Source organism: Cotesia glomerata, linkage group LG5 (genome assembly GCF_020080835.1).
Source record: "Cotesia glomerata isolate CgM1 linkage group LG5, MPM_Cglom_v2.3, whole genome shotgun sequence".
NCBI classification, from domain to species: Eukaryota; Metazoa; Arthropoda; class Insecta; order Hymenoptera; family Braconidae; genus Cotesia; species Cotesia glomerata.
This window is the reverse complement of record NC_058162.1, coordinates 17,154,438-17,182,055: the sequence shown is the minus strand read 5'-3', so window position 1 is coordinate 17,182,055 and position 27,618 is coordinate 17,154,438. Positions and strand designations below refer to the sequence as shown.

Below are 27,618 nucleotides of genomic sequence, written 5' to 3'. Positions count from 1 at the left end.
TGGCATAGCGGAATAAGATATAATTTTGAGACTACACATATGATATGGTACTCAAATTAAAGCTTATTTAAAGAGCTTTCAGATGCAATCCACACAGTTTTAATAAGTTTTCCCATTCAAAAGTTATTCGAATTAGAAAGTGAAGAAATATGAACTTTTATGATTTTCAAAATTTTGAAATCCTGGCATTTCTAAATTACTTGACCGATTAAGCTCATCTTCGAACTTGACTTCGGTCTTTATCTGTAGAATAAGTATGTTGAGTTTGGTAGAGATTCGTTGTAAATTGGCGACGCTATCGTCGTGACAAACCGCGTTATATCCGGTATATATATATATATATATATATATAAAATTGGAGGTGTGTGTCTTGATATTTCACTTTGCAGCAAAAACTACGCATCGCAGACGAATAGTGTTTATATGTGGCAATAGATACAAGGTTCCCATCGTGCACTATGGTGGTTGCAATTTAAATTCTGATCAAATGAGAATGTTCTAGAAAATTCTAAAATGACTTAGAAAATTATAGAATGATCCATAAATTGCTAAAATGATCTGGGAAGTTCTAAAATCTACGTTTAAATTCTGATCGAATGAGAATGTTCTAGAAAATTCTAAAATGACTTAGAAAATTCTAGAATGATCCATAAATTGCTAAAATGATCTGGGAAGTTCTAAAATCTACGTTTAAATTCTGATCGAATGAGAATATTCTAGAAAATTCTAAAATGACCTAGAATATTGTAGAATGATCTCGAAAGATCTGGTAAGATCTAAATCTACGTTTAGATTCTGATCAAATGAGAAAATTCTAGAATGATCGATAAGTTCTAAAATCTTCGCTTATATTCTGATCGAATGAGTATGTTCTAGAAAATTCTAGAATGATTCAGAAACATCTAGAATGATCTTGGAAAGTCTAGAATGATACAGGAAGTTGTAGAATGATATAGGAAGTTCTAAAATCTACGTTCAGACTTTGATCAAATGAGAACGTTCTATGAAATTCTAAAATGATCTAGAAAATTTTAGAATGAACTATAAATTTCTAGAATGATCTAAAAATTTCTATAATGATCCAGGAATTTCTAGAATGATCTGGAAAGTTCTAAAATCTACGATTAGATTCTGATCAAATGAGAATGTTCTAGAAAATTCTAAAATGATCTAGAAATTTCTGGAATGATCTGGAAAGTTATAAAATCTACGTTTGGATTTTGATCGGATGAGATTATTTTAGAAAATTTTCGAATGATCCAGGAATGTCTAGAATGATCTAGAAAGATCTGGTAAGATCTAAAATCTACGCTTAGATTCTGATCGAATGAGTATGTTCTAAAAAATTCTAGATTGATTCAGAAACGTCTAGAATAGTCTTGGAAAGTCTAGAATGATATAGGAAGTTGTAGAATGATATAGGAAGTTCTAAAATCTATGTTCAGACTCTGATCGAATGAGAACGTTCTAGAAAATTCTAAAATGATCTGGGAAGTTCTAAAACTTACGTTTAGATTTTAATCCAATAAGAATGTCTTATAGATTTCTATAATGGTCGGGAAATTCTAAAATCTACGCTTAGATTCTGATTGAATGAGAGTGATTTAGAAAATTTCTAGAATGATCTAGAGTAACTCCGAATAAATCAGAAAGCGTCAAAATGTATATCAATATTCTTATCGGTCGAAAATATGTCGGATTGTTTTAGAAACTTTTAAAACATCATAAAAAATTTAAATATTAACAAATAATTGTTCTATTAAAAATAACCCAGTGAAGCGGGTGTTCACGGCTAGTATATATATATACAGAGTGTCTCAGAAGTAACGGACGCCATTGTACCATCTGATAAACAAAATAATTCTGAGACGAAAAGTCCTTAGCCATTTTTTAATCAGACGTATAGATAATTAATTATTAATTAAAATGACATCCTTTTATGCGTTAGAGAGAGAGCACTAGTGTCATTCAAGTGCGTTCCAACGAAGACGCTTGCACGTGTGAATGTGTAAGTAAATATGTGTGACTACGTTAGCTATAGAAACTAGTTAGTAATACAGTTAGTTGTGTCTTTGTTTGGCGCATACTTTACTGGACACTGGCGCTCTCTCTCTAACAAATAAAAAGACGTTATTTTTAATTAATAATTAATTATCTATGCGGTTAATTGAAAAATGGCTAAGGACTTTTCGTCTCAGAATTATTTTTTTCATCAGATGCTACAATGGTGTCCGTGACTTTTGGGACACCCTGTATATATATATCTAATATATAAAATTCTCGTCTAATATATAAAATTCTCGTGTCACAATGTTCGTTCCTATACTCCTCCGAAACGGCTTGACCGATTCTCATGAAATTTTTTATGTATATTTAGTAAGCCTGAGAATCGGCTACTATCTATTTTTCTAACCTCTAAGTGATAAGGGGTGTTTACCCCAAAAATTTTTTTTTTATTTTTTTGATAAAATTTTTTTTTTTTTATTTTTTTATTATGTGGCATCAAAAAATACATACAACTCTAAATTTGCACTTTTTTATCACCAACCCTTGCTTTTTAATAGTCATTTTCATAATTTTATCATTTTCTATCCCGCTCGATAACATCAATTATTATCACTTGGTAAGTTATCCCCTCCATGTGTCTACCGGTGTCACTTCTCACCCTGTAAACAGCACGGAGTAGGGATGTTACCTCTACAGTTTTCGGCTATTATTGGTGTTTATGTTTCAAGCGTAGTAGTTAAACATTTTTACTATCTCAGTGTAACTCTCATATCAAATATATTCTCGAGTAACTTTATTATTTATTTATTAATAATTAATATTATTGAATATAATTAATTATTAATAACTAATAAAATTATTAATTTTGAGTGTAAATCGCACGATCAGTTAATTAAGTGACTTACATAACCTCTAAAATACTCAACACGTGTCACGAGTTCCCGCAAACAACGGCTATTGAGTTGTAAGTATAAATTATTTTTTACGTTTATTATAAAATCAAAAATTATTCTTTCTTATTTATAACGAAAATATTGTTGGGAATGGTGAAAAACGAATTCGGTGAAAGTTAGATTTTTATTACAATTGGGAAATTTTTTTTTGTGTTTACTTATAAGAGCTCTAACTTCGACAGAATTTTTTTTTTTCACTATTTCTAACAATATGTATTTTCGATATAATTAAGAAACATAAAACTTTTCGCTTTCGTGAAACTATCTAATTTTTACATGTATATTTAATGTAATCAAAGATAAAATAAATGATTAATATAATAATTAAATAATTCAATCAGTTCTATTCATGTGTGTTTTGTATTGTACAGTGAACAATGCCAACAAAACGCAAAGGGGCCAATTTGAGCCGTGATACAAATAAATCTAGAAGCATTCGAAATAGAAGAGCCCAAAGAACCGAAGAACAAGTTCAGGAAGAAAATACTGGAGCGCGTGTGAGAATGGCGCAATTGCGTCAAGAACAATCAGACGATACACGAGCTGAACGCAATGAAGTCATGGGATTAGAACAACGACAATCACACCGTTTTACTGTCAATAGACGCAGAGCGAATGACCAACAACGCCAACAGGCACATCAAGCATTTGTAGCTACATCATTTCTGCGTCTAGCATTCCAGTATGAGCCCGATATTAAATATTATGCTCATTCAAAAGTAGTAATTGGTGCTATGGACAAAGAATGCCCGTATTGTCATGCTTTGAAATTCAAAAATGAACCAGCCGGGATGTGTTGCGCGTCAGGGAAGGTACAACTACCTGTAATTGAAACACCGGCGGAACCATTGAATGGTTTGCTTATCGGCACAGATCCAGATTCTAACGTGTTCCTGAAGTCCATTCGAACATTCAACTTATGCTTTCAAATGACATCGTTCGGAGCAACAGAAATAGTTCAAAATACTAATGCAAATGGTCAACAATACAATTCTATATTTAAAATCAGAGGCCAAGTTTATCATAAAATAGGCTCATTGCTGCCAATGCCAAACGAACCACATAAATTTTTACAAATCTACTTTATGGGCGGCGAGGACTCCGGAAGCGCACTAGCCAATCGGGTGGATGCACGTTATGGTTACAATAACCTTGATTCATTCTTTGCTAGACGCATCGTCACCGAGCGATAATCACGCTATTGTTATTAATCCTGATAAAATACCAGCTGGAGAACACATTCGTAGATTCAATGCACTTGTTGCTGACGACGTTGCTGGAATCATGGTTGGCGATCGTACAGGTGCACGAGAAATTGTGATTCGTAGGAGAAATAATAATCTTCAGTTCATTGCTGATTGATACACACCGTTCATATGACGCTCTCCAATATCCGCTAATCTTCTGGAAGGGACAAGACGGATATAGCATAAATATTAAACAACGAGATCCCGTATCAGGTACTTCATTTACTATGAATTTAATTATTACACTTTTAACAAAACAATTAAATTATTAAACGCAATTAACTTAAATTAATATTTATGAATATATTATTACAGGAGCCGAAACAAACAAGAACGTTAGCTCGAAGGATTATTATGCGTATAGATTGATGATTAGACGCGGGCTGGATAACGTCATTCTACGATTTCGAGAGCTTTGTCAACAATTCATGGTCGACATGTACGCGAAGATAGAAGGCGAATGACTACGATAATTACGATATAATCAACTCAAGCTACGTGTGGAAGAGTACTGTTTAACCGATAGAAAAGACATTTAATAAAAATTTATAAGAGGAGTTGCGCCTTCGGGCTTGATCGCTCCAACTCGTGAAAAATCGTGTCACACCATGGCTGTCGCTCATGCGCGCCTTGGTTAGCGGGAGAGAAGCCGGCTCACGAGGTCGGCGGCAAGCAGTTGTGCTTGGACGCTTGTACTAGTACGACTACTCTGTGTCAATCGTTTTCTGATTTATCACGTATACTACGCATTTACTTGAACACTTAAAATTTTCATTAAATACTATTAATTTCATTAACTTCAATTACAAATTAAATTCTCAAATCATTAAAAATCATTAGTAACTGTTCAGTGAATTAAATTAATTAAAATTAATAAGTGACGCCACGCGGTCATTACGCGCCATTTCAACAAAGGATTGCATCAGCCACGCGGCTTTAGTCAATCCATAGTGAACACGCAATATTTTTAATGAATTATATTAAATTCATTGCTAAATATTTAATCATCATTCTATCAAATCAAATTTCATCAACTATTTGATTCTGATATCGAATTATCTAATTAGTTCCTACACTAATAATTCTAATCAATCAATCAGTCTCTGCACTGACATTTTACGTCAATTAATTAGTATTTCACTATTAATTGACTCTAGTTAGCTTAAAAGCTAGCGTCAATTCATTAATTCTGAATTAATACCATTTGTTTTTCTAAAGCGGTTGAGCTCACCTCGTTTGTGTTGTTTGCGACGGCAATTTACACATATTCTTTTATTCGCACTACACGCTTTGCGTTCTTACTTGTACATTTTTTCATTCGAGGAGGTTTTTTCTCAGCCCAACTGAGTTTTCCTCCTCTGGGGATAAATAAATCTTCATTTTATTCCCCAACAAATCGATGTATATTTTATTTAATATCCTAATCCCAAATTAATCATAATTTTCAAAATAATTACGGAAACTATCCTAAGTGGATAGTTTTCGACAAAACAAGTACATTTCACTTGCGAGACGCTATTGTCAACAACGCCGACGCCGCCGAAATTGGTAACTCTGTCATTCTACCATCATCGTACGTAGGCAGTCCACGTCATATGCAAGAGTATATACAGGATGCTCTGACTTTCGTGCGCGAATATGGGCGACCGTGTTTATTTATCACGCTTACATGTAATCCAAAATGGCCAGAGATTACATCTTTGCTGTTGCCTGGCCAAAATGCAATACATCGTTATGACATTACAGCACGTGTGTTTAGACAAAAGCTGAAGTCATTAAAAAATTTTATTACTAAATCACATGTATTCGGTCCCACACGTTGCTGGCTGTATTCGGTTGAGTGGCAAAAGCGAGAATTACCTAATGCCCACATTTTGGTTTGGTTAATCGACAAAATCCGTCCTGAAGAAATAGATAATATAATTTCTGCAGAAATTCCCGATCCGTCTACTGATCAATTGCTGTTTGATATTGTTACAGCAAACATGATTCATGGCCCATGCGGTACTTTTAATCGTTCATCGCCTTACATGTCAGATGGAAAATGTACAAAAAATTTCCCTAAAGATTTCACTAACGATACAATCACAAATGTCGACGGATATCCAATATATCGTCGAAGGAATCCAGATAATGGCAGACAATCATTTATTAAAAACATCAGCAACACAGACATTGATATTGACAATCGTTGGGTCGTGCCATATTCGCCCCTGCTGAGCAAAACATACAATGCTCATATTAATGTTGAGTTCTGCAGTTCTGTGAAGAGCATCAAATACATTTGCAAGTATGTCCATAAAGGCAGTGACATGGCGGTGTTGAGAGTGGAAAATACCAATGTGAATGCTCCTCCAGTAAATAAAAACAATGAAATAACGCTCTACCAAATAGGTCGGTACATCAGCTCCAATGAAGCTGTTTGGCGTATCTTTGGTTTTCCAATTCATGAACGGGATCCAGCAGTTGTTCAGTTAGCCGTTCATCTTGAAAATGGTCAGCGTGTATATTTCACGAACGAGACAGCGATTGATCGTGCTATAAATCCACCAAAAACTACACTCACTGAATTTTTTGAATTGTGTAATCGTGTGGATGATTTTGGTGCCTTTGCACGTACTTTACTCTATTCACAAGTACCACGCTATTTCACATGGGCTCAAACAAAACAATGGATACCCCGCAAGCAAGGCTCACCAGTTGATGCATGCCCCAATTTATTCAAATCAAACGCCTTGGGGCGAGTATTTACAGTGAATCCAAGACAGACTGAGTGCTTTTATCTTCGACTATTGTTACTGTTAACGGTTAATGTTACGGTTAATGTTACGGTTAATGTTACTGGCCCATTGTCATTCCAAGATATACGTAAAGTGAATGGGCAACAGTATACAACGTATAAAGATGCATGCCTTGCACTCGGCTTGCTAGAAGATGACAATCAGTGGGAATGTATGCTTGCTGAAGCAGCATTGAACTGTACAGCAATAAAAATTTGTCTACTATTCGCTATAGTGTTTACTACATGTTTTCCAGCCCGAGCAGAGATATTGTGAGATATATATATATATACTAGCTGACCCGGCAAACGTTGTTTTGCCATGTGAATAATCTACCTTATTGGAAGTGTATAAGGATGTGGAATATGAGTGAAAAAGGCCTGGAGCGCTGTGAACGATGAGGGAATGTTGTTTAAAAATAACAAAACACCAAACATTAATTGTTTTAATTTATTAAAAGTAATAATTATTTATATAATTAATTAATTACATAATATTAATCTCTTAATGTTGCAGCGTGAACAATATTTTTTGTTAGCCCGTCTTTAGCTAATACAAACAAACTTGATGGTTTACCCACTCGAGAGCATGCAACGTATAATTGTCCGTGTGAAAAACATGGTGTGCTCAAATCTAAGCCACAAACAGACATTGTTTGGCCTTGGGATTTATTAATAGCCATTGCAAATGCCAATCTGATCGGAAATTGAAGCCGCTTAAATTGAATTTTTGAACTGAATTTTTCGATTTCTCATTTAATTAACACGGAAAAAAAATTTCTAGAAAGCTTGGATTTTTATTTATCTCGATTGAATCAACTTCATCGAACGAACAATCAATATTGTTACAGGAAATTGAACGCTGAATGAAAAAGGTCTCTTATTATTTTTTGATAAATTCAATCCTCCGAAAGTTATTCAAGGTTAAAGTTCAGTTTATTGCAAATTTGTGGATTATTTCACTTTTTTGGTAAATTTATCACACTGACACACAAAAAAAAAATTAGAAAAACGGTTCACCCTAAAGGCCATCCCTGCAACTTCCCGCTAATTCCATTCCTGGGCGCTTAAAATTTTACTTATTACATTTTTGAGATTTTTGAGCTCAAAATATAATTTATGTGATATTTTGAGCTCGCTGAGTTCAAAGAAATAATATTTCTATGCATTTGAGCTCTCCCAGCTAAAAAGTCTGATAGAAGTTTCATAGAACACTATTTTTGAATTTTCAAACCGCAATAACTTTTGAATGGATCAACCAATTTTCACGCGGTTGGCGGCATTCGACGCAGTTTTATCATCCTCATAAGTTATTACCAGGTTTTAATTGATCGAACTAAAAATTTCGGAGTAATCCCGAAAAAACACTTTTTTCGGTTTTCTTTCGTTCATGATATCTCTCGAACGAAGAATATAAGGCGAGGCTTTCGCCTACCTCCGAAGAGGCCATTTCCTGGGCTCAAAAGAACTATACACGCACGTATATTTATCCTACCCTCACATAGGAAATACACAGCCAAGTTTGCTGGCAAGGAAAAACCCTGCCCTCAAGCATTTACGCTATCATAGGACAGATGTGAATTGAGTTGAATTTAATGTCAATCTGTCCTCGTACTCAATTAACTGTATCAAGCCATTCAACGACTGCGTTAGCCTGATCGGTAATATAATGACAACCCGACCAGTTACCAGCGGGGCCCATGCGGGGAGGTACATCCATAAGACCTGTTTGAGCCATAACACTTATCCCCTCTACAAGAGTCTCGTTCGTACGTCTGTCTAATCTAGTCCCCGAATCTTTGAGCTTACCTGCGTTGCCAAATAATTTTGACAACGTCACGAGGCCTTGCTCAGATATCTCTCGAACGAATCAACCGATTTCGACCAGCTTGGTGGCGATCGACGTAGTTTTTCAAGCTTAAGAGCGGATTAGTTTTTAAAGTTGATTGATAGAGCCGTTTAAAAGTTATTTCAAAAAAACTACTTTCAAAAAAAATTTTTTTCGTATTTTTTTTGAGATTTTTCAAAATTTCTCAAAATTTATCGGTCCAAATCGGTTCAAATTCACAGGGAATCTAAGTTTGAAGGAACTCTTTAAAACGCTGTTTTAAAAGCAAAGTACGCCGAGATTTTATGTCGCATAAAGAAGGACGTCCCTGATGAGCAGGTTCGCACAACGGTGGACAAGATCAACAAGACCAGAAGCGGGGATTTGCTGATTACGATTTCGCGGAAGAGCGTGGACAAAGGCCAAGGCCTGCAACAGACATCGCAAACATTCTTAAGGAGGAGGCCAAAGTGATCTGCAAAGGGCCACAAGAAGACATCGAGATCCGAGACCTAGATGATACCACAACAAAGGAGGATACTCAGGCTGCCCTGCATACGGTAACCAAGAAGCTCTGCAAAATACTACCAGAGACAATCAAGATCCGCAAAGCCTACAGAGGTACCCAAACCGCTGTCGTGACACTATCGGCTGCAGTTGGCGGGGTCAACTGCTGAATTAGAGCCACGAGGGAACCTACCTAATGTTACAAATGCTGGCATTTCGGGCACCACGGATCCCAGTGCAGAAGCAAGACAGATCGATCCAAGCTATGCATCAGATGCGGCCAAGAAGGACACAAGATTGCGGACTGTAAAAACCCAGCGAAGTGTGTATTATGCGCGGAAAATAATAGCGCAGAGAACGCTGCCCATCACGCCGGCACATACAGGTGCCCGGTATACAAAGAGGCACTCCAGAGAATGACAAGCAAGCAAACATGAGGATATCACAGCTTAACCTCAATCACTGTGAGGCCGCGCATGACCTGCTCGTGCAGACTGTGCGTGAATTAGAGCTTGATTTAGTAATAATAGCAGAGCCATACAGACACCTGAATAACCAACCTTTTGAAACTGACAGCACCACCAAGGCTGTCATCTGGTCCTGTGGCAAACTTCCCTTCCAGAGCATAGTGAGCAATGATAGCATCGGCTTTGTAGCAGCGTCTATTAACGACATCCGTTTTTATAGTTGCTATGCACCACCTAGCCTTTCCATTGCCGACTTTACTGACCTCCTGGATCGACTGACCGAAGACGCAAAGCAATACTACCCAGTAGCTATAGCAGGGGACTTCAATTCCTGGGCGGTAGACTGGGGCAGCAAGCAGACTAATGCGCGAGGCAAGGCACTATGTGAAGCAATGGCCTCACTGGACGTGGTCCTTCTCAACATCAGTGAGACACCAACATATACCAAGGGAGAGGCTAGTTCGATAATAGACCTCACATTCGTCAGCAGCAGCTTATTGAAAGGAAACTATTCTTGGGAAGTCTTAAACACCTACACCGCCAGCGACCACAGTGCAATACTTTGGGAAATATCGGCTGGCCGGAGCCCTCAAAGAGCAACTAGACAAACTAATGCAGCTGGATGGAAAGTGAAAGACTTTGACTCGGAAGCTTTGGTAGTAGCCTCAGACAATGACTCGACCATCATCACAGGAAATGCTGTAGAGAAGACGAAGGACTTAATGACGAGAATTGCCCAGGCGTGCGACACCTGCACGCCCCGTAAGCGTGGCATCAATAAAAGACCATCGGTGCACTGGTGGAATGATCAGATTAACGCCCTTCGCACAGCCTGTCACAAAAAGAGAAGATTATCACAGCGTGGCCACCGACGACCTAACTCTGCGGAGCTGGTCGCAGAATACAAAAAGGCCCGTCGAGAACTGAACAAGACCATCAAAGATAGCAAAAGACGCTGTTGAAAGGAACTCGTCGATGAGGTAGAAAAGGACCCATGGGGCAGACCATATAGGGTGGTCATGACCCACCTGAAGCGCCAGCCAATGCCATCACCTACGTGTCCACAGCTCCTGGAAAGAATAGTTTCTACGCTGTTTCCTCGACAAAGTAAGTTCAGCTATTCTTCATTGCCAGTAAATCGAGAAGACATTCCACCTGTCACAGAAGAGGAACTGATGGAGGCGTGCAACCGAGTAGGGAATAATAAGGCGCCGGGATTGGATGGAATCCCGAATATTGCATTAAAAACAGCTATTAAAGCAGTGCCAAATCTATTCTTAGATACCTACGATTCGTGCCTCAAAGAAGGGATTTTTCCTCGAAGATGGAAACAGCAAAGACTTGTACTTCTCCCTAAAGGGAAGAAGCCACCGGACGAGCCATCATCCTACCGACCACTCTGCATGCTGGATACAGCGGGTAAGATATTAGAGCGTATAATGCACCAACGAATAGAAGCAGTCGTCGATCCACTCCTAGCAGAAGGCCAGTATGGTTTCCGGAAAGGACGATCAACGCTGGATGCGATCAACCTGGTGGTCGATACAGCTAAGGAGGCAATCGCTGGAAAGAGATGGGAACGTGGCAGAAAGAAGTATTATTTAGTGGCTGCCTTGGACATAAAAAATGCTTTCAATTCCGCTAACTGGGACTGCATCATGCGAGCTCGAAGATAAAGAAGTGCCAGGATACCTGCGCAGAATGGTAGCAAACTACTTTACAGACAGAGTCCTCAAATATGACACGAAAAACGGTCCAAGGGAGTACGAAATAACCGGAGGAGTGCCACAGGGCTCGGTTTTGGGTCCTTTGCTGTGGAACATCATGTATGATGGTCTCCTGAGAGTTGCATTACCATCAGAGGTGAAACTTGTTGCATATGCCGATGATGTAGCGGTAGTGATTGTCGCGAAACACTTGGAAGAGATCAATCTGGCTTTCGATATCACATTTAGCCGGATTAACCTATGGATGGAGATGATGAAGTTGGAGTTAGCCAAGCACAAAACTGAAGCTGTGCTCATCACCAGCAGAAAGATCGTAGAAAACATCAAGCTGAATGTCGGCGAGCAGGAGATCGCATCGCAACCATTTATCCGATATCTGGGGGTGACGCTGGATGCCCGACTGAACTTTAAGCAACAGGTCGAACACGTAAGTGCTAAAGCATCAGCGGTGGTAACTAGTCTATCAAGACTGATGCCGAATGTTGGAGGCCCGAAGCAGAGCAGGAGACTATTGCTGTCGTCAGTAGTCACATCAGTGCTCACATATGGAATATCCGTTTGGGCAGACGCGCTGGAGACCCAAGAATCATGGAGGAAAGCCGGACCGGTCTACCGATTAAGTGCACTGAGAGTTGCAAGCGCCTTCCGCACAATATCCGAGGAGGCAGTGTGCGTCATTTCTGGAACTCTGCTTCTTAGAGTCCTAGCTGAGGAAAGACGGAACCTATACCACCGAAAGAGGTCATCTACACTGAGCGCTGAAGAACTGAGAACTGAAGAGCGACAACATAGTATAGCAAGATGGCAACAACTATGGGATGCTGCGGAGAAGGGAAGATGGACTCATCGACTTATACCAAGGATTGACGTTGGCTCAACCGAAATCACGGCAAGGCCAACTACTATCTGACCCAGATGTTGTCAGGACACGGCTGTTTCCAGGAGTACCTTCATCGCTTTAAGCACGATAATTCCCCAGAGTGTCCGTCTTGCCCAAGAGTTGCTGAAAATGCGGAGCACGTTTTCTTTGAGTGCCCTCATTTTAACCCACAGCGTATTAGAGAAGATTCTGAATAAGAAAATCACACCAGAGTCAATAGTAGAAGAAATGCTGTCATCCGAAGCTGCCTGGAACGCCACAAGCACGTTTACCACCGAAGTGCTTACAGAGCTGCGTTCCATTGAAAGAAAAAGGGCAAATGACAGAAACTAGAAGGAAGGAAAAATAACACCTTAGCCACCAGAAGGAATAGCAGTAGCTAGATCCTCCCCTCACGAAGTAATGCTTGACGGCGGTTTCCATGAGGGATTAGAGGAAAGAAGAAAAGGGGTTTAGGGTTTAGTGGGTAGGGGCGTTAGCGTCGAGTTTTAGTATGACGCTGCGTCGAGTCGCCACATATCCAGGCCGAACAGCTATGCCTGGAATCCTTAGAAGGGATTTCCCCCCCCCCTAAGTAAAAAAAAAAAAAAAAAAAAAACCACACACACACACATATATACATACATACATACAGACATAGTGACACCCTCGCGGGTATAGTCAGGGAAGCTTCCTGTGACCTTCAAACGTCGAGATCTGATGAAAACTCGATTTCTGTAAAACGGGGTAAAACCAATAACTTCCCGATTTTTGAAAATCTGAGATTTTCTTAGCGAGAAGTTAAAAATTTTTTTACAGGCATTTTAAATGGTAAAACTTTAAATTTTTATTGTAAGTACTTAAAATTATTATTAAGAGCTCAAACTTGGTAAGAATTTTTTTTTCTATATGTAGATTAATATTTTGCATGAGCACCGAAAAAAAAAAAAATTTTGCGGAAATGAACCACCTCAATATATATATATATATATTAGGGTATGCCAAAAAAATCGGATATTTTTTTATGTGAAACATCTATAAGCTCACTTGTAAACCGAATTGTTGGCGTGGCGACGCTTGCCGTGGCGACGGGTTGCCACGCTATACTAAGTTATACATATATATAAATATTTTATGTGTAGTAGAGTGTACGGTGTGGCGATGGATCGCCACGCTATACTGAGGTATACATATATATATATATATATATATATATATATATATATATATATATATATATATATATATTTTATATGTAGTAGAGTGTACGGTGTGGCTTCTCACTCAGTTCGACGTTGTTGTTTACTACGGTACACATAACCTGCGTTTTATTTAATTTTGATGTGAAACTTTTTTATTTTAATTTTTGACAATAAAATATGTGTGATAGTGATAACTCAGAAGATCAAAGTGATCAACCTTGTGCAAAGAAAGTGAAACTACACTATGGCATACTACCAAGTCATCAGTAAGTAGATCGTATTTTTCAAGTGTCCATAAATGTAATTATTATATTTTTATATTTAATTAATTATATTCATATTAATCATATTAGTAATTATATAAATTATTTTAAGATTAGTAATTATATAAATTATATTAATATTATCTTCAATTAATTATTTTTTTATTATTCATGAAGGAATTAATATGGAAAAATTTACTAATAAAATTTATATTTGCAAATCTTTAGTCATATATTGCAATAATTAACTAAGATTTGAGTTCATGAGTATATTGAAGCCACACTCAAAATTTGTTTTCTTTTTCTTGTGTATTTTAATATCATATTTTTTTAAATATTTCAGTTCCCAACAATCATCACAGGGATCACAAAATATTATTATTGAAACTGGACGCCACCCTGATCAGTTAAACACATTTGGACGCCAGATAATTTTATCCAAAAATTACCAAAAATAATGAAAATTCCAGGGGCCGCGCCGGACAATTAATCAACTATTTAAACTAATGCGAATGAAAAGGTAAATCTCAAAGTAACTAAAGTCAAGGTCAAGATAGAATTTACAATTAGAAATAATAAATAATTAATTATAAAATAATATTTTATATTAACGAATTGAACTAGGAAGATGAGTCATAGGAAAAGAATCCGGGAAGTAACTTACATAAAATAAATCGTTAATGAATCAGAAAATATTAACAAAAATAAATTATTTATTTATAAACGGTGTTACTTAAAACTAAATCTGCTTTCCAAATAACAGAGTAAATCCTTTATGGAACAAATATAATAGATTTCAAACAATTAAACCAATATAAACGATAATTTTAGATATTAGCTTTTCAATATTATTTACAAACGTAATAATAATTAATGTAAGTGTAATACTTTAACTAGTAATTGCTGGCCATTTCAGGGACCCACACGAGGCTTTCGGGATAGGTACAAGTATTCCCTTAAAATAACCCTTACTCGCTACGGGATCGACCCGATAAATCGATAGTGAATTTAATTAAACGATGAAAGAATAAATTATTTAAGCCAGGAGACAGCGGTGTGCGGATATTAATCGATCTCAACTTGTGAGTACTCACCAAAAAGGAAACTCAACCCAAGGCACCAAATCCACACTCCCTACAATAGCGGAGGTCCCGCGTGTATACCTCACACCAAGCGGGCCACCGCGTGTCTGCTCAATTTTTGTCACCGTAATCCGTTCGAGGCCTCGTGTTCGACAACAAGGCCCTCTCTAGCCATTTTCCCTAATTCAATGAACTCTTTGCTCGCGATCGATATTGTAGGGCCTCACCCGTGCGAGTAAAGGCTATGATTTATCACTCATAGTAAAATTAGGTACTATATGACAATGATTTACGGCAATGCACACAAATAATAATAATAATAATAATAATAAATTATAAATAATTCATTATAAATGTCTGAAATAAAGATAAAATTAATTCTTAAATTAATAACCATAATATTAGAAATTTCAAATATAAATAATACTAATAATATTAAATTCAATCAATAAATTAATAAATAAATATAAAATAATAAATTCAGAGACACACCGAGTGTGGATCTGTTGCCAAATTTAGGCGCAGGGAGGGACGCACACAGGGAATAAAAACCCTGTGACACATTTTTTCATAAAATAAACTATTAGACCTCATTTGATACTAAATTTTGAACAAAAAATTTCATTGGGCCATATTGCTACCATCGAAGCCTGACTTTTTATAAAGCTTTACATTATCAATTTTCCCCAAATTTCGTGTTTTTCGTAATTTTTAGCTAAACTATCAAAGATAGAACAAAAAGTCAAATCACAATTTTGTAGTCCATTCGACGCACTACAAAAAACATCCAGATAAATTTTTTGTATCATCAATATTTTCAAAGTTACAGACCGATAAAATCCTATTTTTCTAATTTTTAGCTTTGTTCAAGTGAACCATCGATCAAAATACAAAAAATTTGGTTCTTATTTTTTAGTACATCAAATTTGCTACAAAATTGTATAAGAAAGATTCGTTGTCTCCGCAATAGCTCAGAGTAACAAGCCTGATAAGTCATATTTTCATAATTTTTCAACTATATTTTCTAAATTATTAACGATAAATGACAAATTTCAATTAAAAATTTAAAGTATATTTAACTCTCTAAAAAGTTATTCTAGGTTAATTTTTTACATTATAGCCTGCTTAATAAGTCAACAAATATTATTGTTATTTATTTCGTTTTTGGTCTATTGAGGTTATTTAATCAATCCTCAAGATAACCCTGATTAAGTAAACATATTGAAAATGATTTGACACATTCCATTCCCACAAGATATATTATTAAAAATAATAAAATTGAATGATTAACAAGTATTTAATATAATAAAAAATCTAATCCTTTCTGATGCTTTTTATTTCTTTTTTCGCATAAGAGAGTATTACCGAAAAATTATGTTTTTTTTAAATACCTCAACATATTCATGATAGTATTTTTATTTTTATTGTGCGTTTCTATTGTATTTTAAGTTATTATTTTTTTTCGTATCTATTTATTTATTTATTACCATTGCTGCAAAAAAACATAATTGTTCAACAAATTACTTTAGTCACATAGTAATCCAGGATAAAACCTTCCATATCTAACCTTTTACAATTTTACATTGTAAAACTTATTACATTTTTACTAATCTTTACGACATATTAAATTATAAAAAAATTTTTTATATTCCATATTTACGTGTTCATATTAATATTAACTTTTGTATGGAACTTTTCACTTTCGGTTAAAAAGAGTTATCATTACTGGCTGAGGTTTAAAGTCAAATTCAAATTTTCTACAAAATTCTCAACAACGCCCTCTGAGTATTTATTGACTTTTTGCGTAATTGATCAATTATCCGCTTGAAATCGGCAATTAGAGGACTCTATTGTCTTTCATTATAATTGGTCCTTAATTGAGGTTGGTTTTTTAAATAATCATTATCGTATCAACAATTATACCAGTTTATTAATGAACAATGTTTTGTAAAACAAGTAAAAATTACATTAACTTGGTTGGGTTCGAGTCAAAAACTTTAAGTGATTTGAAATTACCCGCGAATCGTGATGTTTTATGTTTATTTTTCTATAAACATCGAACAGATAAACTATTCATTCGCGAAAGTGCTAGATTTGTTCTGTGTGAGGTTATCAAAGTGTGGAATAAGTTCACATTACCAAGAAACAATTCACATCGTTCAATTGGAAAAATTACATAAAAACTGGCAAAAAACTCAAGTACATAAAGCTCGCGAAAAATCTCTCGCACAATTGGCCGAAAAAACTTTTATCAATTCTCTCGACAAACTGTTCGATATTGCACCGCAGAATGTTTTGACAACATTAAGCTCACCACAAAGGAAAGTTTTGATTGATAGTCGAGAAATTTGCAAACGTAGTTAGTTGATAAAGATTTCAGCCAATATTGAAGATGTACAAAATACATCGACCTTTTGTGTGGAAGACAATTCTAATTTTATTTCGATAAAAAGTGCTGGGACAAATGTAAATACTAATGAAGTTGATGAAGCAGGTAAAATCGAATGGTTACTCGTTGCTTTTATTTTTAATAATCAATTTTAAAGAATTCTTCTCACAGCAATAACTTTACAATTAATTTTTAATTTATTATTCTGTGAATGATTTTTACACAGTAAGAAAATTTTCGTCTAATTTAACACAAATATTTGTTTTACTGACTGTTTTTATACAAACTAATGTTAATTCAACATTCTAGTGTGTTAAATCTACACATGAGAATGTGAAATTCTACACACTAGAGTGTAATATTCTAAACAAAAATTTTTATACTTTACGCAATGATAAAAAATTTTTTACTGAGTTAATGTACTGTGAATAGTCTATACTAACGTCATAATTTTTATATTCTTCACTTACTTGATAGGCAACTCGCTCACACTTTACTAATGCTTTATGTAATACTGTACATTACTGAAAATATACGAGCAATTTCACTAGAAACCAAATATGTAAGTTTTCGCCTATTTAAGATAAAAGAAATATTCTATCATCATTTACAGTGGACCAGAAAGTTGTTAACATTTTCAAATGAGTGTGAGCTTAATGTTTATGAAGTTCTCGCAATTCAAAAGATCTTTTTTATGAGCTAATAACATTCAATTTTTTTCTTTTTTTTTTTTTTTAATGATTATTTTTCTATAATTTCTATTTATAGTCTCTTTGTTACCTCTTTCACAACATTCTACCACTTCTACTATATCAATTCCATCGAATCATTCTACTACTTCTGATTTTTTCGATGAGCTACCTGTTGAACCAAAACTAAAAAAATTAAAACTTATGACACCAGAAGTGGTTTCGGCAATGGATAGAGCGAATGTGAGTAGTAGACAAGCCACGCATCTTTTTTGCGCATTTGCATCAGCTTTAGGAATCAATTTAAATTATGTGTCTGTAAGCCACCGTACGATCCATCGAAATCGGATCGAGATAAGAAAAAAGATTGCTGAAGATTTGAAAACTGATCTACGAGTTGCTCGATGCGTTGTCATCCACTGGGATGGAAAGTTGCTGCCTGATATTACTGGCCGGGATAAAGTCGAAAGACTTCCAATAATCTTATCGGGTGTCAATACTCAGCAGTTATTGGGAATACCAAAACTTGACCGTGGGACTGGTTTAAACCAAAAAATCGCCATCAAGGAAACCATAAATGAGTGGAATATTTCAGATCGGATTAAAGATATGTGCTTTGACACATGTGCGACAAATACAGGTAAATGAATTAGTAAACAACATTCACTTGTTCCCGAAAAAATATGTGGATCATTCCACCAAACGATGCCATTTTGACAAGACAATATTTACCTATTATTTTAAAATTTTTTGAAGGTATTTTTTTTTTATTAGAGAGAGAGAGAGAGAGAGAGAAATCCTTTAAAAATTGAAGCCCTTACAATTGAGTGATGATTTTTAAAATTTCATTCATTTTTTAAATATTGTTATTTCTTCATTATTCTTATGCAAATAAGTACCAATATTAATAAAATCACGTCTGATTTTGTGAAAGCTCCAATATGAGTTAAATCGATTTTATTTGGTAAAATGACGCATATAAAAAAAGCTTTTTTAAAGTTGTAATATTGTTGCTTCGGGACGACACGGTTGTTCTTAAATATATCACTTAATTTGCCTATTTAAAATTTTTCAAACTAGAATCATGATATTTCCAATGCCTCGTTTTCTACTTACATCAAGTTACAACTTTAAAGAAACTAACCTTGTGTGCAGAAAATTTTTCAGATCTTGTCATTTATGTTCATGGCATGCAACTAACTTTTAATACTGGTTCAAGAATATATTTTTCGATATTATAGTTTATACTTCCGGCTGATGATTGGTAATATTAATATTTTTAATCATTTTTATTTAAGGAGTTGATAAAGGAACATGCGGCCAATTAGAAAAAATGTTAAAAAAGACATTATTATATTTGGCATGTCAACATCATGTGTATGAATTGATTTTAAGAAGCGTTGTCGAAGTTGTTTGGCCAGGAGTAAGTTCTCCTAATGTAGCAGTTTTTGTACGATTCCAAAATAATTGGAAAAACATAGACAAAACAAAATTTGGAACTGGTATTCAGGATTCAATTATAAATGAAAGAATTCACGAAAAAAAAAAAAAAAATGAAATAATAAGTTTCATTATTGATCGACTACAGGTATTTAAATTATAATCATTTTTTCTAATTATTGACATTTGTACATTAGTTTTAAGAAGGTCATCGTTTTGGTTATTTTGGAGAGTACTTTATGGTTTCGCAATAATGAACTCAAAGACAAAAACACCGACGATCATATACCAACTACAAAATATTCTATAACAATCGTAATTGTTTATCGAGCACTATTATTATCTTATCAAATTTTTCTTTTCATTGTCAAAATTCTCGTCTACATTTTTTGGTCAAATGAACCTCTTTTAGAAATAGATTTGAAAATCAAAAAATTTTAAAAATTATTTTGATTAATATTAGTTTTGATCGGGCTGAAAGGAAAACCTGTGAAAAAATTCTGTGTCTCATTTTTATTAGTAGAGAATTTAAGAGTTAAAATGCTTTATTTCATCTTGAAATAGCAGCTTTTAATAAAGTTACATCCTTTCAGAACTCACTATAAAAAATTGGAAATTATTTTACTCTCCTAATTTTTTGACTTAGTAGCGTTATTCGCATAGTACTCATTTAAAACCGGATCATAGTGTTTTCTTCAAATTCTAAATGATAATTGCGGTTAATTTATTGATTAATCACAAATCTTGATTCAGATCCTTAAAATTCAATTACAAATTTTATATTTCAGGAAAAGCATGACAGACGATTATAAAGAGTTTTTAGAATTGGCGTTGATATTTTTAGGTGGTTCTCCAAAAAATGGAATAAGCTTTAAAGCTCCAGGACCCAACCACCATGCCAGATGGATGTCAAAAGCTCTGTACGTTTTGAAACTGTTTATGTTTCGAAAACAGTTTCAAATGAATTCCACTGAGGTAAATGGACTAAGATATGTCTGCTTATTCCTCGTCGAATTTTATGTCATTTCATGGTTTCAAGCACCTTCTGCGATAAAGTCACCTAATCAAGATTTGAATATGGTTAAAAATTTATATCAATACCGTTCTGTTCATAAAAAAATTGCTGACTTAGCAAGCTCGACATTATTAAGACATTTATGGTACTTATTCGAAGAGTTAGTCGGTTTAGCGTTATTTGATGACAGTGTACCCTTACAAATTGAAAGGCGAACCGTAGCTGCAATGAAAGTGCGAAACAGTAATGCTGCAAACTCGAAAAAGTTTATTGCCAAAGATATAAGCTTGTTATTATCGAAAAATCTCTGTAATTTTACTAGCAAGCAATCATTGCTTTTATTTCAACAGTTTGAATTACCGCATCAATTCATGGACAAGGATTCAGATCTCTGGGCATCTGATCAAAATTATTTACACTGTAAATCAGTGTTGTCTGACTTACAAGTGATTAATGATCTCGCTGAACGAGGCGTAGCATTAATTCAGGAGTACAACAACTGTTTGACCAAAAATGAAGAGCATAGGAAAAAATTTCCTAACGTTACTAAGAGTTACTACATTACTAAGTTACAAACCAAATACGTTTAAATGTCTGAAAATATAATAGATCTGGTTTTTATATAGAAAACTTGTAATTTATGCCGGCATTATCCGATTTATTAGTGTGAATCTAAATATAGTTTTATAAATAACAATTATTTACTTGTAGTAAATTACTTCAATAAGGGCTTAGATGTTCAAAAATACCTTTTCTTATTCTTATGCATTCCGTTGAAACTAGTTGCTCCTCGAATTTGTTTTTTATATTGTGTATTTAATCCTTAACCATTTATCCGAAAATTCAGTTGATCCTGCAGACTATCCCTAAAATTTTCTGCTGTAGATTATGATGAAAAGCCTTCAAAAATTTTATTATTGGAACATTAAAACGCTTTTCTAACTCAATATACTAGAATGAATTTGATGTTTGATTATATCGAATACTTGTTAATCATTCAATTTTCTTATTTTTAATAATATATCTTGTGGAAATGGAATGTGTCAAATCATTTTCAATATGTTTACTTAATCAGGGTTGTCTTGAGGATTGGTTAAATAACTTCAATAGACCAAAACCGAAATAAATAACAATAATATTTGTTGACTTATTAAGCAGGCTATAATGTAAAAAATTAACCTAGGCTAACTTTTTAGAGAGTTACAAAAAATTTATCTAGATGTTTTTTGTAGTGCGTCGAATGGACTACAAAATTGTCATTTGACTTTTTGTTCTATCTTTGATAGTTTAGCTAAAAATTACGAAAAACACGAAATTTGAGGAAAATTAATACTGTAAAGCTTTATAAAAAGTCAGGCTTCGATGGTAGCAATATGATCCAATGAAATTTTTTATTCAAAATTTAATCTCAAATGAGGTCTAATAGTTTATTTTATGAAAAAATGAAATCTTCAGACGTTGCGGCAGTAAAAATGAAAAAAAAAATTTTTTTCTCGTGTTATTTAAATGGGAAAAACTTCAGAATCGATGGAGGACCTCTTAAAATTAAAATCAAGAATTCTTCTTCGGACAGGCCTTTTGTTTCGACATCTTCTACGATATTTTGAGCGGAAAGTGAAAAAAAAAAATATCCGATTTTTTTGGCACACCCTAATATATATGGGGCATTCCACGCCAAATCGACCACTTTTGAACCCGACACCTTTAGATTTTGCTGAAACTTTTCCATCCTTTTCTACCCTTTGGAAAACGTTTTTGAGAATTTTTTCAAATTTTTTTGTCCAACCTCAAAAAAGTTATGAATTTTTCAAAAAAATGGCTTTTTTATTTTCAAATAGCCATAACTTTTTTAGAAATTAACTTTTGGGTACCTTTTTTTTTTTTAAAAATTTATTTTTTTGAATGAACTTTTCGAAAAAATATACGAAAAAAATTTAACATGATCAATTATATAAAATAATCGGTTTTTTTTAAGTACAATCGTCATTTTTTCGAAGTCCGCCATTTTCTTTTTTTTTTTTTTTTTTCTCAAAAAAACTTCAATTTATTTGACAACTATCCCCGCTAATCCCGAGCAGGGCCGTTTTTTTTTATTTATTTAAAAAAAAATTTTGTTTAATTTTAAAAAATGTAAATTTTTTTTTCATAAATACTATTTATATAACAATAAAAATGTTATTTAATGGTTCTGAGGTATTATAATCTCTATTTATTATATTAATTTTATATTTTTTTGACTAGGATTAATGATTAATAAAGTAAATTTTCAATGACTGAAAAATTATTCAACAATTTATTAATTACGTCTCTGGCGTTTAAATATTTTACAAATTTTGTGCTCGTTGAAATTTGAAAAGTTTTTAATGTACAAACAACCATTTTTGTCTGGAATTATACAGTGTAATTGTTGAGTTCCTGTGATCGGTTTCGTTTTTAAAAATCTTTCATTTAAATCATTTACTGCTGTTTTATAATCCTCTTCTGGGGAAAACTTAGTTATGATGTTTGGCAAGTTGTCCGGATCAGAAGTCCATTCAAAGAGTTCTTCAGGCGTTGTTATTTGTTTGTCAACCGCAAGTTGGAGACTTGCTCTTGCTGCATATCGTTTAATGGTACCACCAATACCATCACATGGACCTTTGCCATGGGCTGTCGCAAAAAAATGCCATTCAGTAGGAATGTCGAAATCCTCTTCGTGATAATATAAATTTACGAAGTTTTTAAAGTTTTTAAATTGTTGAGGAGGCCCGTCAGAAAAATAATAAATTTTGTTACAACGTTCAGGAAGACTTTTCACATAGTCAGTTATTAATTTGATAAAAACATGTACGGCAACGGCATCATGATTATTACAATCTGAAATAATCACTAAACTTTTGTGTTCAAGTTCGCCATTTACTTTATAATAAATCACTGCTGGGAAAATTGTTGCTTGATTATTGTTCCAGTGAAAACGAGATGCCGCGTTTTGCACTACGAACGCGTAATTTTCTGCAAAATCACAAATAATGAAAAATTCATTTGGTTCTAATGTTTCTCTCAATGTTTTCAAAAATTTTGCTTGTTCTTTAGCAATAAATGAGTGAGGTAGAAGAGTTTTCAATTCAGTACAAAAGTCTTCAACAAATTCTTCTATAGGCTTAATAATAGTTTCTAAACTGCTTCTCGGTTTAGATATCCAATACTTATATGTAATATTCTCAATTTCGTGATTTTCAAAACATGCCAGTAAAAGGTTACTCAACTCATCTACCCCTAGACAGTTTTCACATCTACCCAAATAACATAGAAACGATGGAGATTTACATACAATCAAACTCAAACAATCACTATAGTGTGTAATGGATATATCTGTATTTCTTGTTAGAGAATGAATATTCGCACCTGAAACATTTGTGATTTAGTTAAATAAAAATTCACACATTTATAACTGTTAATGAATTTGATAATTACCAAGCATCATTAACTTAACGTTTTGATGGATCGTACAGACACAGATAGTATGTGTTCCACTTGCCCCTGCTAACACACAATGTTTAGGTCGCAGAGAAGCAAATCTCGAAAATCCAATTTTCTCTGCAGCGTTTATTTCTCGAAAACATTGGTATAATTCTTTTAAGTTAGACAGGACAAGTCTTTTTTGGACGGGTACTTGATTACCATCATCATTTCGAACTGAAACAAAATCTTTCATACCTGGCATCGGAGCACTGTACTCATCATCATTATAAAAATTTTCAACTTTCAATTTCACTTGATCTGCAATTTTTCTCCCTATAAAAAAAGATGTTGAGTAAGTGAGTCTTCAGTTGTGTTTAAGACATCAATTTAATGCTATATATACCTAATTTTGATTCAGGTACTGAAAGTAGACCTTTTTCTTCAACCAACGCTTTTGCTACCCTTGACATATGTCTTGATATATTCATAGTTTCAGAAATACGTCTTTCACTCCATTGTTCAGGTAATAATGTTAAAATCTGTATTTTCAATAATTTTTCCGTTTCTTTATCGTTAAATTTGTCTTGCAGTGATTTTATTAAAGCGCGAAAATTTTCACCATCATCATCGACCGGGTCTTCATCAGTTGAAGAGAGTAAAACCTTTTTCAAGCTGTCAGATATCTGATTTATTTTGTTGTTTAAAAATTGATTGTCATTTAATTTCCTTGATGGGATTGGTGATTGATTTAACAGCTGTAATGCATGATTTATTACAGGTAACTGAGTTGCAGCGCTAACTTGAGATGCCGAGCTTGGTTGTGAATTTTTTGGTTCGTTATCAAATGACATAGAACCTTAAAAAATAATAAAAACATGTAATAACTCAAAATGTATTCAATTAAGAAACGTATAAATAATTTAAAAACCTTACGGAATGATAATGATAATGGTAGATCTGTGGCAGTTGTATTACTATCGCTATCAAAATGATCATCGTTTTCATTACTGTCACTAGAGTTGCCTTCGTGATCACTTGAATCAACATTAGGATCATCACGAGTATTTGTTTGTTGTTTAACTACCTTATAAGCTTCTTTTCGACATGAACTGCATAATAAATAATAATCACTCAATCCGAACATTTCTTTCATAATGTCAGTCGCTGGACGCAAACCAATTTTTTTACAATGAGACTCCAGCCCAAAAGGATTACAACATCGATCAAATTGCTTCATTGATGCCATGATGTTTCAATGAAATTATTCCACTAAATGGAGATTAGTAAAATCAAAATAATTAACACTTCCACAAAGAGTGAATCAGGAACATGTTCATAAACTTGAGAAATTTTTTTATTTATCAAATGTAATGACAACAATTTTTTATTCGACACTAAAACGTAAAAAAGATTTATAGGTTATGTTCTAGATTTCAATATAGAGGAACACTATAGATTTTTGAATCGAAACATAATCACGTGTATCTACTAAACTGGCTATAGGTAAGTCTGTGATTGCCATACCCTAGTTTATCGATCCTATTGACGCGCCAAAATTTGAATTTCAGTCATTATAATCGAAGATTAAGATAATAAATAGAAATTATAATACCTCAGAACCATTAAATAACATTTTTATTGTTATATAAATAGTATTTATGAAAAAAAAATTTTCATTTTTTAAAATTAAACAAAATTTTTTTTTAAATAAATAAAAAAAATCGGCCCTGCTCGGGATTAGCGGGGATAGTTGTCAAATAAATTGAAGTTTTTTTTGAGAAAAAAAAAAAAAAAGAAAATGGCGGACTTCGAAAAAATGACGATTGTACTTAAAAAAAACCGATTATTTTATATAATTGATCATGTTAAATTTTTTTCGTATATTTTTTCGAAAAGTTCATTCAAAAAAAAAAATTTTTTAAAAACAAAAAGGTACCCAAAAGTTAATTTCTAAAAAAGTTATGGCTATTTGAAAATAAAAAAGCTATTTTTTTGAAAAATTCACAACTTTTTTGAGGTTGGACAAAAAATTTTGAAAAAATTCTCAAAAATGTTTTCCAAAGGGTAGAAAAGGATGGAAAAGTTTCAGCAAAATCTAAAGGGGTCGGGTTCAAAAGTGGTCGATTTGGCGTGGAATGCCCCATATATATATATATATATATATATATATATATATATATATATATATATATATATATATATATATAAATCTCCTGTCACGATGTTTGTCCGCGATGGACTCCTAAGCTACTCAACCGATTTTAAATTAAATTGGCACACCGTGAGCAGTCTGGTCCAACTTAAGAGATAGGACAGCTTAGATCTTTAATTATAGTCGCAATTTTGTTTTATTGCAAATTATTTGTCTATAATTAATTGACAGTCACAATTATCTGTTAACTCCAAAAGATTCTAACAGATGTCGATACTTTTCGACTGGATTGAGTAAGTAATCAATAGATGGCACAGCTATGGTAAACCGTCAAACGTGTCATATAAGCTACAATTCAATATCATGATTACCACGTGTTATTGAGGCTAAAGTATAAATTAAATTTATTTTGTAGTAAACGAAATACCGTGAAATTCAATTATTTCTACTTTTTTAATTTTTGGTGTTAGCATAGCCAACCACGTGTTACTTAGACCGAAGTGTAAATCAAATTCAAATTATAGTGACGATAATACAGTGAAATTATTCCTGCTTTTTACTTATTTGTGCTTATTTGTACTTATTTGTGCTTCATTATTCAAAATTCTATAATTATAAAATATATACATGTAAGTATTATCACATAATTATAATAATTAATTAATATATTAATGAGAAAATGGTACAAAGCTCCCCACACTTTTTCAATAATTTTACCACGAAGGCTAGATAGAAGGAGGACGATCGTAATGTTAAAGTCGGGGTACAGAAAGCAGATACAGACGGCAGAGTGCGCTGTTGTTGCAAAGGTACTTATAGATTTAAACTGTAAACAAAACTAATGGAGCAAAATTATTTCTGAAAAATAATTTAATTATTTTATAAAATGAAAAAATTGATTGGTTAAATGAATGTAGTAAATCTTAATTAATGGATAAAATAATTTTATTTATTTTTCATGGTGTTAGCATTAAATTGAACTCGGAAATAATATAACTTTTTTTTTTTTAAAGTAAATTTAAAAAGAAGTGTTAAAAAATAATACTCTACAAAATTACACCAGTAAATTGTTAAATTTATAAGCACAATTTATAATAATAATTATTGTGATGATAATTTTCTTAAGAAAATTCTAACAAATATCATTTATTAATCTCAAATATAAAATACAATAAGTTATAAACTATTAAATTATTAAATGTCGATGAAAATCTCAATCACAGATATTTCAATTGAAAATTATTATAATTACTTTATTTTTTAATATTAAGTATAAAATAAATAAATAAATGCTTTTTAAGAGTTCATATCTATAAAACAAAAATTAAAGTAGAATTTTACTTTTTGGCACATTTACGCATTCGTTTGGTCATTATTTGACGATTATTAATATTTCTATTAAAGAAATCTGTTAAAAAATGTCCTCTCATAACGATGAAATTATTAATTATTTTAATCATAAACTGTTTACAATGTTTTTCGCACCCAAGAACAGGTAAATCATTTATGGTCGAAATTTTTTGTAAAATTTGAAACATAGTATTAGCAGTAAAGTTTTTGGTGCCTACTAC

General features: G+C 33.4%; 2 protein-coding genes across 5 annotated transcripts in view; both read right to left on the bottom strand.

Moving 5' to 3' along the window:
- LOC123266355 overlaps positions 1-27,618 on the bottom strand; it is a 214,096-nt gene that overhangs the window by 32,973 nt on the left and 153,505 nt on the right. The gene's annotated exons all lie outside the window — the stretch shown is intronic.
- LOC123266359 lies at positions 23,434-25,288 on the bottom strand. The gene is made up of 5 exons (XM_044730599.1): positions 24,829-25,288; positions 24,299-24,751; positions 23,908-24,228; positions 23,761-23,838; positions 23,434-23,445 (listed from the first exon to the last, which is right to left on the bottom strand). Coding segments are annotated over exons 1-5 (1,167 nt in total). The 5' UTR covers positions 25,142-25,288; the 3' UTR covers positions 23,434-23,443.